This window comes from Onthophagus taurus, chromosome 8 (assembly GCF_036711975.1).
Source record: "Onthophagus taurus isolate NC chromosome 8, IU_Otau_3.0, whole genome shotgun sequence".
Taxonomy (NCBI): domain Eukaryota; kingdom Metazoa; phylum Arthropoda; class Insecta; order Coleoptera; family Scarabaeidae; genus Onthophagus; species Onthophagus taurus.
In genome coordinates, this window is record NC_091973.1 from 3340630 (window position 1) to 3353874 (window position 13245).

General features: G+C 38.2%; 2 protein-coding genes across 3 annotated transcripts; both read right to left on the minus strand.

The window, feature by feature from the left end:
• Positions 1–122: 122 nt before the first annotated feature.
• LOC111425398 (microtubule-associated serine/threonine (MAST) protein kinase dop) lies at positions 123–7720 on the minus strand. Of its 2 annotated transcripts, XM_023059387.2 has the most exons (12): positions 6884–7720; positions 6018–6103; positions 5795–5970; positions 4422–5732; positions 4296–4366; positions 4013–4240; positions 3276–3957; positions 3160–3213; positions 2835–2980; positions 2552–2781; positions 2175–2504; positions 123–2122 (listed from the first exon to the last, which is right to left on the minus strand). In XM_023059387.2, exons 1-12 carry the CDS (start codon positions 7032–7034, stop codon positions 1115–1117), a joined length of 4473 nt encoding a protein of 1490 aa, XP_022915155.2. In that variant the 5' UTR covers positions 7035–7720; the 3' UTR covers positions 123–1114. The 2 variants fall into 2 exon arrangements, with proteins under 2 accessions (XP_022915155.2, XP_022915156.2); XM_023059388.2 differs by lacking the exon at positions 3160–3213 and having other exon boundaries at positions 6884–7719.
• Positions 7721–8333: 613 nt separating this feature from the next.
• LOC111425400 (Dual-specificity tyrosine phosphorylation-regulated kinase 3) lies at positions 8334–13097 on the minus strand. Its single transcript, XM_023059392.2, has 2 exons — positions 12388–13097; positions 8334–11872 (listed from the first exon to the last, which is right to left on the minus strand). The coding sequence occupies exons 1-2, from the start codon at positions 12827–12829 to the stop codon at positions 10659–10661; spliced, it is 1656 nt and encodes a 551-aa protein (XP_022915160.1). The 5' UTR covers positions 12830–13097; the 3' UTR covers positions 8334–10658.
• Positions 13098–13245: the final 148 nt, after the last annotated feature.

Genomic DNA, 13245 nt, shown 5'->3' on the forward strand with positions numbered 1-13245 from the left:
CCATCCTTTGGCGAAGAGATGTTAACTCTCACATTCAGTAGAAATACAAAACTTTTTGAATCAAAGAATGAAATTTAGGATCAGGACATAAAGGATTCGTTAAATAAAAAAACATTTGTAGGTAATTTTGCAAAGCGATCCATATATTTCGTGTACATTCGTCTACAAAGGGCTACCAGCGGAAAATGTAGAAATACAAACGACGCTATTGCCACAGAGAAACAAACTTACACGAAAACGAAATTGGTGCGACAAAAACGGATCAAAGAAGACGGTTTAAAAATTCTAAATCCAATTTTAAGTACTATTTATACATGAGCATTCTTCGATTTCACAACATAGTACACATCTATAACCCAGACCTACTGGGAATTGAAACAAAACGAAACAATTGATTGCACATTGTACGCCTTATCCCTCTAAAATTTGATTGTATTATGTACAAACTAAAAAATAAAAAGCGACGAACGGGGGCTGCTATCATAAAAATCAAACCAATAAATACAACTGCAACTATTATAAAATACGAAAGACATACCAGTGAGATGCTAAGTGAACTGATCAAATATAGTCGCCACGAATGCTAGAATAAATAATTAATATTGACTTTACGATTAAACGAAATGTACATGAATCACAATGTGCCCGTGATCCACCATTTAAAGCAATTAATAATTTTTTAGGATTTTGAAATTACATAAAATTAACTATCACAATGTACACGTAACAGTATCGAACTGTTCGTTCATTCGTTACGGTGCATCGCCAAAGCACGGCGAATTTTTTTTTGTTTTCATTTTTTTTTAAGATATGCTACAACATGAGTGAGCCCTCGTATTGGGCGAATAAACTTTTATTAGTCTTTGTTTGTGGACGATGGACGGGCATGGCGCACACATCTTATAATTACAATTACATCATTCATGATATTGAATACTTTCACGTGTAAATACATATATGTACATCACGATAACAATTATTAGAACAATTCGATATTTTCTTTTAAATTAAATAATTATTATTGATACAATTTAATATAAAATAAAACAATTCCAAAAACTTGACACAAAATTAACCTAACATAATAAAATATATATTACAAGTGCAATTAAAATCACTTTTTAGTATTTTTAGTATCAGTTTGGGTCTTTAATTTATCCGGTTTTTCCACTTTCTCTACTTGTTTATCACATTTACTCGGTTTCTTTTCTTGGCCGTTAGTTGGGCTATCCTTTTCTTCAGCAATTCGAGGTAATAACTCGCCCGGAGCAGCCAGTGATAATGACAATCGATTCTCGTTGTTAGACATGTTATTCGAAGCCTCGATCGATGGAACATTCGTTTCCGGCTCATTATCTTTATCGCGTTCGTGAGTTGAAGCGGGTCGCCATACCGCTCCAGCTCCCCCAATTCTGCCCGGGTGAGTTTTTACCCCAGATACGGCGTTTCCTGATGAACACAAAGGTGAAATATGGGAACATTTGCTTTCCGCGCTTCTCGGATGTAACCGATCTGGAGATAAAGCTCTTCTAAGCAGCGGAGATCCTGGTTCTGTACTTTTAGGACGAACAAAACTTTTCTTTGATTGACCACACGTTGTATTAACCGGAGCTGTACCTGCGCTTGGACTGTATGATTGCGTGGTGTTTGAACTTCCTGGTTGGTGACCTACAGGAAAAGCGAGAGGGCTCGGAGATCTTGTTGGAGATGCAGGGAGGGGGGAAGGAGAAGGAGTTCTAGCTAAAGGCGATAAAGGAATATGTCCCACCGATTTCCTCCGACCGGGGACGTTAGCGGGACAGGAAGGACTCGCCGCATGCAAAGATTTGCTACAAGAACTCGAATGAAGCTTGTGCTTTAACCCGTGCAAGGTGGATGGACGTTGTTGATAGTGTTGTTTCGCATTTCGTCCACTAGTTGCTGGAGTTGGGCTCGGAGATGTCGATGGTGTTTGAGAAGATGAACTGCTTGAGTGTTGATTGAACGAATCCGACGGTGACAAACTTGAACGATTGGAAGAGGTGTTACGAACGGTACTTTGAGGGCCATCTTGCGATCTTGGGAACGACGAAAAACTTCTACTTGGAGTTACAGTTAACGGTGATTGTATACTAGCTGCCATCTATGTCGTCACAACAAAATCAGAATTAAATCAAAACAAAAAAATATATTACCTGTTGCATTTCAACACTAGCCCTTTTACTGCTTATTCTACGAAACAACGACGTTTTTCGCCGTTTCTCGTTATCTCGTTTCTGTTTTCGTTGCCGATTCAAGCTGCGCTTGGCAAGTTTACTTTGGCCAGGTTCCCGTTTACGTCCCCCGGTTTGTATCGAAGTCTGATCAAGCGGGGTTGCTCTCAAACTAACGTGTTCAGCTCCGCCCAACAACAATTGAAGCACTTGAGTATGATAAAGTCCTTGTACCGCTTCTCCATTGACGTGAGTTATCAAATCAGCTGGTCGAAGACCCGCTTCAAAAGCTGGACTACCTTCATCTACAGCCTAAAAAATGCATTAGATCGAAATTGAAACGATAAAATTAAATTTACCATAACCAAATGGTGCATAGTATAAAAATCGGTATCCCCGTAATAAACGCGTATTGTATGAACCGTGAATCCGAATCCTTTAGGGCCTCTCCTAATTATTATCGGGGGTTTCAAGTTTGTAACAAGCGGTGATAATTCCCGACATGGTGAAGTATCTCTTGAACTAGCGGTACTTGATCCACCACCTCCGTTCGGTGAGTGCACTCCGACTGGATGCGTTTGAAAATCATCTGGGGGAGTAATATTTTAGTGATTTCTTTTATTGTAGTGATTTTTTTAATACCCGATGGTATGATGAGCGATAAACCTGAAGCTGAGGCGCTTTTTACAACGGCTCGTGACCGATGTTTGTTGGGTAATGCGATAGGAGCGGACATTTTTGGACATAATTCCCTGATGTTTTCGTTAGATGAACTTGTATTTAGTTTGCTGTGGAAAAAAACATTAATATTCAAAGTAATTTGTTGATAAATTGATGGATCTAAATCAGTGCCGTTTTAAATCTCGAAATAAAACCTCCTTGTATTACAAGAACGGTTTCCTTACATGCCTTATGGATAAATAGGCACTGATCTAAATGGTAAAAAAGTGCACCTATTCTACAATACCTTTTAAAAGAAGGCCAAAATTGGATAACATTTCTTCTTATATCTTTATTAATTCTAACACCAATTAAAAAATCATTCACAAGTTTTGTCACAAAATAAAATTAAAAAAATCTTACCCGTTATATTCATCTTCGACGGAAATGGAAAACTTTGGTAGAATATCCCTGGCGTGTCCAGTTTTTCTCCTACGTTGTATCTGAGGTGATACATCATCACTATCCGTTTGAGACGATTCAGGCGTACTAACCGTCTTATTAAAGGTCAAAGTAATTTTCCTATGCTCAATCGGAACCAAATCTGAGTAGTCCTTTTCGGGAGTTAACACATTAGGCCTAATTTTAGCTTTAAAATCAGGATTTTCTGGTGTATCTGGAGTTGTAACAACGGAAGTAGTGATTCGAATGGATTCGCTGTTACTTTCCGACTCTGTGGTGGTGGTGGTTGTTGTTTTAGACGTGGACTGCGCTTTGCGATATTGCGGCGAACACGACGAAAACAACCCGAAAACTGGGGAATCGTCCGTATCATCCGTGTCGTCCTCCAAGTCGTGATTATAACGGTCTATTCTACTATCGAAGTAACTAGTGTCTTCATCGTTGTCTAATTGCGGAACAAATTCCGCTTTTTGCCTTAAAAGTGAGTTCCAATCCAGACCACTAAAATAACAGTGTTCTTTTACCTCCTGAGCACCTCCTGTACCTAACCGATCGCGGGGTAAATGTTGCAAAAGGACCGTTATTAAATCTTTAGCCTCTTCTTGAACACTCCAATCGTCATTATCGGGCCATTCAATATCATCTACAAAAAAAATTAAAATAAACTTAAATAAAATTTTTTTATTATTAATCAATACCATTAACGGTATGCGCAAATAATTCTTCTGGAGTTTCTCCAAAAAATGGAACACAACCAATAAGGAATTCATAAAGTATTATTCCCATCGACCACCAATCCACGGGTTTTCCATAACCTTGACGCAAAATTACTTCTGGGGCGATATACTCAGGCGTACCAAATACTTGTTTATCAGAAAACTGTTTTGTTTCGCAATCAATGTACCCCTCATATAAATTTGTAGCAACTAAAAAAAGCAAATAATAAAACGATTTTTTAAAACAGTCATAAAAAATATTTACGTGACATTAAGCCCATTTTGCTTAACCCAAAATCGGTGAGTTTGATATGCCCCAAAGCGGTAATTAAAAGACTAAAAATAAAAAAATTAAATATTCTCATTAAAAAAAAATATTAATTCTTTTTACTTATCAGGCTTAAGATCCCTATGTACAATTCCATAACTATGTAAATATTCAACAGCGAGTACAGTTTCCGCGAAATAAAATCTTGCCATATCGGGCGGAAGAGGGCCGGTATTTCGCAATAAACTGGCGCAATCTCCGCCTTCAACATACTCCATAACCAAACATAAATGTTTTTTTGTTTCAAAGCTACAATACATGCTAACAACGAATGGGTTGTCCGCGAAACTGAGAATATCTCTTTCAGCGAAAACTTGCTCGACTTGATTGCGTAACATAAGGTTGTTTTTATTGATTTTTTTCATTGCGAATCTCTGTCGGGTTTGTTTGTGTTTGACAAGATATACGGCGCCGTAAGCGCCGTTTGAAATAAGTTTGATTACTTCAAAATTCTGTTCGCTGGGTACCGTCGAGCCGAACTTTTTACAATTTGGCGTTGAAGTAAGACAAACTGCCGCGGAACGTGCATCTCCCGACGGCCAATTGCAATCTCGAAGTTCGCGTTGTAATTCGGCAATGGGATCTCGGTTCAACCCCAGCTTTTGAATGATATATTGCGGAATATCAGCTTTAATACCCTGTGTAACCTTGACTTGGCCTTCAGCCGCCTCTAAAAAGTGATAAAATTCTTCCGGGTCGAATTCTAAGCACTCAAGAAGTCGAGCGGGTCTAGAAATAATTAAAAGAAGCTTTTTTATTATTCCTGTAACCTGCGTAGCGGCTTCTTCTGATTTTTCTTTGGTCTCGGTTAGTAAGCGCTCCAAATTTTCGGACATCTCGTAAAAATATCGACTGGTTATTAATTTATTGTGAGATTTATTCAAACAATCTCTAGCCATCTCGAGTACTTGGTGGTGAACGAATCTAACGATCGGTAAAAAATCACAGTTTTCTTCCGCGTCGACCAATTTATGTTCCTCTATAAAATTTCCCAACCGCTCTTCCATTTGTTGCGTTGCCTTCGGAAATCGCTCTTTATATAGTACGTTCATCATAGATATTTCATTATCGACAATTGGAGATCTACTCGGACTACTCAGACTTCGAGAACGCGGCCTATGCAAGGGTGACCTGTGCGTAACCGTTTCGTCATAATTAATACCGGGTAATGACGTGTTACTTTCGTTACTGGAGAAATGATGTGTCAATAAGCGCATATCGTCCGATGTCGGAAAATGGGGTAGTTGGTGCAACTTCTCGTGGCTCGAGCATTTTGATGACATGTTCGAGCTCCCAGGAGTTGTACCGTAACCGGACGAAGGCAACGATGCTACTGACCATCGTCTACCATCGCCCCTGTACCCCACGGGTATCCTAAAATAAAACAGATTTTAGTAATTATAATTATTTAACATAAAATGATATTATATATATACCGTTTTATCGGGACGAAAGAAAAGTTTAAATAACTCGAATGAGTACGTGGACTGTCTATTGGGCTCCCACATATTGGTGAATGAGATCTAGGTAATGTAGGTGATGTATTCGCCACAAAACTTAGTCTGTGTACTACCGCTGGTCTACTATTTCTTCTTCCAATCCACACATCCTTCTAAGAAATTTATTAAATAAAAATGAAATAAATTTATTCTTACGTACCATATTTGCGGATAAGGATGGTGCCGATTTTCCAAGGGCAGAATTGTGGAAACGCACTAGATTGGAATGGGGCACGGGTTGTGCGTCTAACAAAACAAAGATCATCTCGTTATAAACTTGTAGAAAATTAAGATTATTAAAAGACAATTTGCGTAGAACCTCCGACTTTGACCATTACACGTCCGCTAAAAGACTGCCGGTTAAAATTAACTCGTTTAAAAATGTGGCAGTCGTGAAGGAAGGTGTATATCGAATATGCGTGCAAATCCATCGCCAATAAATCATCTATTATTGTACGGTATAGTGAATATAAGCTTAAGAATTTCGATTGAAAATTTTGTTATCAAATTTTTATTGAATAATCTTCCGGATATGAAACAATTAATAACATATTTATTAATCACTAAAATAATTTGTAAAATCCAAAATTACGTACATGTACGAGCTCGATATAACCGTAAATTATGTTTTATGGCTACCGTTTTGGCTTCCTTTGTTAAGTCCAATCTTATGTTGGTGTAAATCTTATTTATAGGATCATGAAAACACTTGTTTTACAAATTTTCCTAAACATCTTTCTTTAAAGATTTACAAACAATAAATATATTTGTTTTGTCCAAATATTACTCATCAATTCCAAAAGTCTTTTTTTGATAACATCTATGTTGGGTATTATACAATATTTACACCTAATTAGGATATAAACAACGCGCAGTACCACGATATCTATCTTTAGATTTCGTTGGGAGTTTGCAATACTAAAAAGCTACTCTTAATATTATTATGAAATTAGAGTTGACAAAAATATTTACATGGAATACAAGTATAAACAAACATTGTTTTGCGTCTTATAAATAGTATTGTACCTGCGTTGGGCGCCCCCTGGGTATGGGCAGAGCCGTGGTGCCAACATTTGGGTTTTTGCTGTTGGGGCGTAGAGGCCGGCTCGTCGAAGACGAGAACCCTCGCCGAATTTGAACGCGTCCGCTGCTTAGCCCCCTTGTTGTTGTCTTCCATCTATGGCGATTCACATAATCGGCACTCGATCAAAAAGGAGGTGGAGGCGGAGGTGAACCGAGGGACCAGGTGGAGGAGGAGAAGAAGGATAACGACGAAAAATCGTCGACTACCACCGCGTCGTCGACTCACCACCCCGAAGAGGAATACATCGGCGTCGGCCGACGTCCATTTCGACCGCACGTCTCATCCGACATACATACACATGTATATAGATATACGTGTAACGTATATAACGTAGACGACGTCGTCTACGAACAGCTGCGATTGAACAACTGGACGCACGCGCACCGTTCAGGCTGCTGCTGTCTACGAAAGTTAACCCTGACACCGTTCTGTTTACCTTTCCCGTTTGTCCCAACCCACGGCCCTCGACTCTCGGTTACCAACTTCTCTGACCCCGTTCACCCCCGCACCATTCGACGCGGTTAGAGCCACTGCCCGAGATCGCCTTTGTTTTGTGCTATTTTCGACCCTAAAGGACCTTAGAGGGGCCCTAACTAACGCAAGAGGCCGCTTTACGACGGCGGCGGTATCGATCGTTTCTGACAAAAACGAATGGCGATATCCGTTTATCCGACATGCAACAAGTAATACCGATAGACATCAGCTCATTTACGTCAGCTTTATTCTTACAATTCCTAACGTGAATTTTTTTTTGATATTCGCGAACAATTCACGCTAAGCCGTTCGCTAACAAACTGATCTTATCATGTCAAATAGGTATCTTTAGTTGCCTAATCAGCACTACTGTTTTTCAATGTAATCAACAAAATATTTTGTAATAACTCCAATTTATAGAGATTAAGTTTCTATCGTTTCTCAAGAATAACTTTGTTATTGCAAACCAGTTGATAATAATTCAATGTTATCTAAGCATATCGATATGAGATTATCAAATTGCTCAAATTGAATTCGTAATGAATGAAAAGTGACGAAGCAATTTCAATTTAAGATCTTAAGTAATGACGATATGCAACCTAGTTAGCACACAACAAAACTATTACTTTAAAATGGAGTTGGATTTTTGCAAGGATATAGATATGAATAAATGATTTTTGGTCCAGTGAGATATTTATTCTGGCATCGACATATACACAAAATTGTTGTAGAATATGACGAGGAGGATGAATGCGAAAAATTTTATTATGTAGCAGGAACAGTTAAGTCGTAGTATAAAATAAGATTTCTATTGTTTTCTTAAACTACCTACCTCCAAGAATCTTAAGGATCGATTTTAATTTAAGGTTTTAGGTATTTAAGTGACAAAAGTGTATTAGATCAATAAAACGACAAGAAAAATTTTTACATATTATACATACATATAAATTCGACAACTAAATACATACATCACATCACTGCTAAGACAAAAAAAAATGTTAGCGCACGTTAGTCGAGGGAGGGGTTGTTTTTAGGTAGTTTTCTGTTATTAAAAAAAATCAGAACAATGCTTGTCAGAAGAAATGCGTGTTCCGTGCGAAACGTCTGCGAGACATGTTTGTCTTTTTCTATACGAACATGTTTGGCCGCTTACAATATTAAAATAAAGAGATCAAGCTGTCGTTTGTTACAGTCCGAGGCGCCTCCACCTCATTTTCCCTTGGCGGTATTTTTGTTGTATTTTTTACAATAAAATACAAGTCCATTACAACTATGCTAATCACTCACAAACTACAATTAAAAAAAATGTATCTAAAAATTAATCTAGAAATGGGTAACGGTTCGTTTACCCATCGTCGAATCGACGACACACGTGTCAAATCAGCTCGAGAGGAAAAGAAAGACGTAAAAGGAAAACATATTGAATACGGCAGTGAGTTATTATTTTTATTATTCCGTTTCCGCGAGTGTTTTTTGTTTGTTTAAACCTTTGGCTTATTTATGTACAGACCTACGCGCGCGCGTAGCTCTAATCACCCGGCAAACTAAAACACTGGGCTCATAGAGATACTTTCAGACTTTCAGAAACTAATGAGGATGTCCGACGCGGATACGCAAATGCGCGGATATGCGGAATCACGGTTAACGGGGAGGGATGGGTTGGAGATGATAGAAAGCAAGTTGTTTACGAAACTCTTAAAAATCCTTATACATTATTATCGTTATTTACAGCGTATATACTCGTTACACGTGCAACTTAGCAGAATACAACAATATCTATAGGCACTATCTGCACATAGCTAATGTAACACATATCACCAAACTCTCTTCATTCGTGATAACTTTTCCCTATCATAAAAACTGACTTCGATTTATAACCATTACTTTTTTTTGGGGATTATATTTTCGTCATACTACGCCTATCTAGTATTAATTACAAAAAAATTAATTAAACGCCACCGAATCCGGAAATTCAATAGTTTTCACGCAAAACGAATTAGGCAAGAAATACAATGCACTTCTTTGGGTAGGACTAACAAAACTTAAATTAACGTTTTCCTCCTTAAATATTTTATCTTCTTTCTTTCAACCTTCGAACCCATAATTTCAGTACTAACATCTAATCTACGAAGAGGATAATATAAAACCTACAAGAACCGGAGCGTTCGGCCGAAACATGCACAGTTCCCGTAGCGGCAGTAAAACGTTTTAAAATGTAGAAACGTTTTGCCGCCAAACGATCACAGTAAATGTCTGCACAGTGCCGCGTCTGTTCACAGGTAATAATTAATAAACAGGCATATTTTTTTAACAATTGACGCACATTCGTAATTTCGATATTGCCACATAGTTAATTAATCCATTCTAACATAATTACCAAGATGAAATTAAGAGAATATAAAAACGAAACAAAAAAAACAAATAGAAAATTCAAATAAATAACATTAATAAATATTTGAAAAAAAATTCGAAAATGTCTTTTCAAATGAAAATTGAGCCGTCTCCTCCTCCGCGGTTTATCAATTAACGCCGGACGAGAGACAAGACAGATAGTCAATGTGGGTGTGAGGAACGAAGATCTTGTGCTAAAAGACTTAAATAAAACTAAAATTGACCTAACCGCACAATCGGTTGAGCAAAAAAACCTATACAGGTGATTCTGAAAAACTTGTATAAAAAGAATTCCAAGAGAAAATAGGTCGATTCAAATACGAAATTTCAAAGGTTATAAGTTGGGTTAAATCGATCTATTTTAAGTTTAAAAAAGTGTAATATATTTTAAATTTTTCAGAAACATCTGATATATGTCGGAAAAAATGAATTAAGTGATGACCTGATGAAACATTGAAATTTTCGATAAAGCACTAAAGTCACGCGTATATCACATAAACGATACGATCACAAAAAACGATAGATTTTTTGGCAAACGCCGTAAACCAAAAAAAGTTGACCGTTACGTCCACGATACAATTCTATTTACTACACGAGTAGTTTATTCATTATAGGATAGAGTATTACAAAAGTGAGAAATGTGTAATACGTCACAAGTAAATCGTTTGGGATCGCATTTTTTTATTTTGTTTCCTCTTCTCGCTTTGTATTTTTTTCTTTCTTTTTTTTTTGATTTGTTTTACCCCACTTGGAAAATCACAATCTGCAAAATACAAGATATGTGTGTTGAAACACAATTATTAACTAAACGCCTTAGCCTACGATCACATGGTGAAACGGAGATAGATGGGGCTACGTAACCGACGGCAACTTTCCCGAGTGGTTGCTGTGCTGAGAATGCAGCGTAGCGGACCTCTCATCGCTCAATTGTACCCTTACCACTTTGTTGCTATTAATCAAAGTGTTCGTTTTGGGGGTACCTCTTGGTGCTGACGATGTACGACAAGGTTCGATCTTTTCGTTTGGTGGTCGTGGTAAACGCCTACGTAGCCACGCGTGTCTCAATGCATCGTACGGTGTCATCCGTAATTCCGGGTCCCATTCCAGGCACCGTTTTATGAAATCTAAGAATAAAATATCATCGCATCCTTTCAATACTTTTTTTAATTCCTTCGAACCCGGTGGTCCGCGCATTTTACCGCGTCTACTTAGACCACCCGTTATCACGGTAGTACCATCGGAAAGCGTCGAAGCAGTACAATAACGTGGATACCCTTTCGAACTAATAAAATTTTTGGCTCGTTTTGATTGGTCGAGTAAACGTTGAGGCGGCATTCCCAGCAATTCTATAATGCAAGCTAATTGATCTGCTTCGTCTTCGCCAGGAAGTAAAGGAAACCCGGTTAAAAGTTCCGCTAAGATACATCCCAAGGACCACATGTCAATCGGCATACCATATCGAGCTCCGAGTATAACTTCGGGAGCTCGATAAAAACGCGATTGTATGTAAGTATAAATCCTTTGATTTTCATAGCAGGATGACCCAAAATCGATTACTTTGAGACCGCTCCGACCCTGCTGTTTAAGTAGTACATTCTCCGGCTTCATATCACAGTGGATAATTTTGTTACGGTACAACGCCTCCAGGCACTGAAGCAACGAATGGCTGAATTTGCGCACCAGCTGAAGACTGAAACCCTGAAACTTGTTCTTTTTGATCAGCTCGTACAGATTGATCGAAAGTAGCTCAAACGTGATACACATGTGGTTGCGGAAAGTGAACGAATCCAACATGTGAATAATGTTCATCGTGTTATCCTTATCTTGTTTACGAAGATGTTCCAAAATGCGGACTTCTTCTTGCGCTTGCCTATGGAATCGTTTTTCGTTACGTACCATTTTTAGGGCGACGTGCATGTGCGTTTTATGATCGTAGGCTTTTACCACCTGTCCAAACGATCCTTTACCGATTACTTTCAGCACCTCGTAGCGATAAGCGACGTGGTCGTGAGGTATGTGGATGTACGATCCCTGTTCATTGTCGTAATCACAGTTGTTTGGATTTCCTAAAACCATAATTTATTCACATTATACACTGTGTTAATTAATTATCGTACCCGACGTCATCATTTATCGTTGCAAGTATGCAACCAACATCACGGCATTCGTATTGCAATACGCAAATCGCGTTATTGGTTGCATACTTGCAATGATGACGTCTGGTACAATAATTAATTAACATACTGCATATTTAGAATATAGAAGGTATATAAGGCAATGATTCATAAAAATAAAGAATGCATTTTAATAGTAATAAAAGATCGATTTGGAATGTTTATTGAACTAATTGTTTCTGTATAAAGAGTGATGATATCACACAGGAAACTCCATTGAGTTAAGTTTAACAATATCGATTTTGTTTACGAGAAATAAAAAATATCAGATTCGGAAAATTTTAATTAAAAAAAAATAAATTCCGATAAATGAAATTTCCTATTGTGTTGGAGTTGATAAAGATTTAAAATGAAAATGTTTTTATCAAGCAACAAGTGGTATACTAAGAAATCTGATAGATAAATACCTATAATTCCTGGTCGTTTTTTGGCGTTGGCCCCAATAAAATAAATTTGCGGGTAATTAAATATCTCGTAATGTTCGTAAGGGGTGAGCTTGTTCATATAGAGTTTCATAACCTGTTCAGGAGTGGCGACCATAGTCTTAGGTTTCTCAGGTTGTTGAAGCTGCTGTGAAGGGCTTGATGTAGATCCTTTAATTGCGCGACCAATAACACTTGGAGCAATCATAGTACAACCAGATTGAAGGTCAGGAAGGCCAGGTCCGGAGCCTGTAGAAGTTGTTGGAGGGCTCTGATCTTTAAGGACAGCCCCAGAGGTGGGTTTTAGGGGCGGTAGTCCACCCTGTATGCTGTCTTGTATAAACGAGTGCGAGGGTGCGTGTACGCTAAAGGGATGCGTCCGAGACAGGGGCATTTTCGTGCTGTTTACGACGGCTACACTAGACATTTCTCCGCGACTCCGGAATCTCTCGAGTTCCACTCGTCACCATCGTTCTAAAGACATCCAAGACCGTATACGACACGCACCACTAACACTATGAGGACCGAACCTCGAAGCGAGGACTGTTGTTCATGTTTCTGATACAACCAGGACCACGCGCATTGTCCACCGTTACACCGACAGCACGAACGATAGACCGTTTAATTTATAAACATTGCTTTTATAACAAAGAAATGTGATCTTTCGACGGCCATGTTTTATCTAACATTAGTTCAATGTACCGTCACAGTAGCGCCACGCGTCGCCCGGCTACCTGTCAAAAACCTCTAGGAACCGAGGATTTACGAAAATATCCGAATTGAACTGTCTTATTATCATTTTTTTTATTTTTAAGTAAATAAGGAACTTTACATCTTAAAACT

Bases quoted from the DNA above. Each gene is read 5' to 3' on its own strand.
- LOC111425398 (XM_023059387.2), bottom strand. From the start codon at position 7,034: ATGGAAGACAACAACAAGGGGGCTAAGCAGCGGACGCGTTCAAATTCG. The intron at 3,958-4,012 runs GTATTGATTAAT...TTTTTTTTGTAG, and splicing joins ATTTGCGCATACCGTTAATG to ATGATATTGAATGGCCCGAT. The intron at 2,505-2,551 runs GTAAATTTAATT...TGCATTTTTTAG, and splicing joins CTATGCACCATTTGGTTATG to GCTGTAGATGAAGGTAGTCC.
- LOC111425400 (XM_023059392.2), bottom strand. From the start codon at position 12,829: ATGTCTAGTGTAGCCGTCGTAAACAGCACGAAAATGCCCCTGTCTCGG. The intron at 11,873-12,387 runs GTATTTATCTAT...TTATGGTTTTAG, and splicing joins AAAACGACCAGGAATTATAG to GAAATCCAAACAACTGTGAT.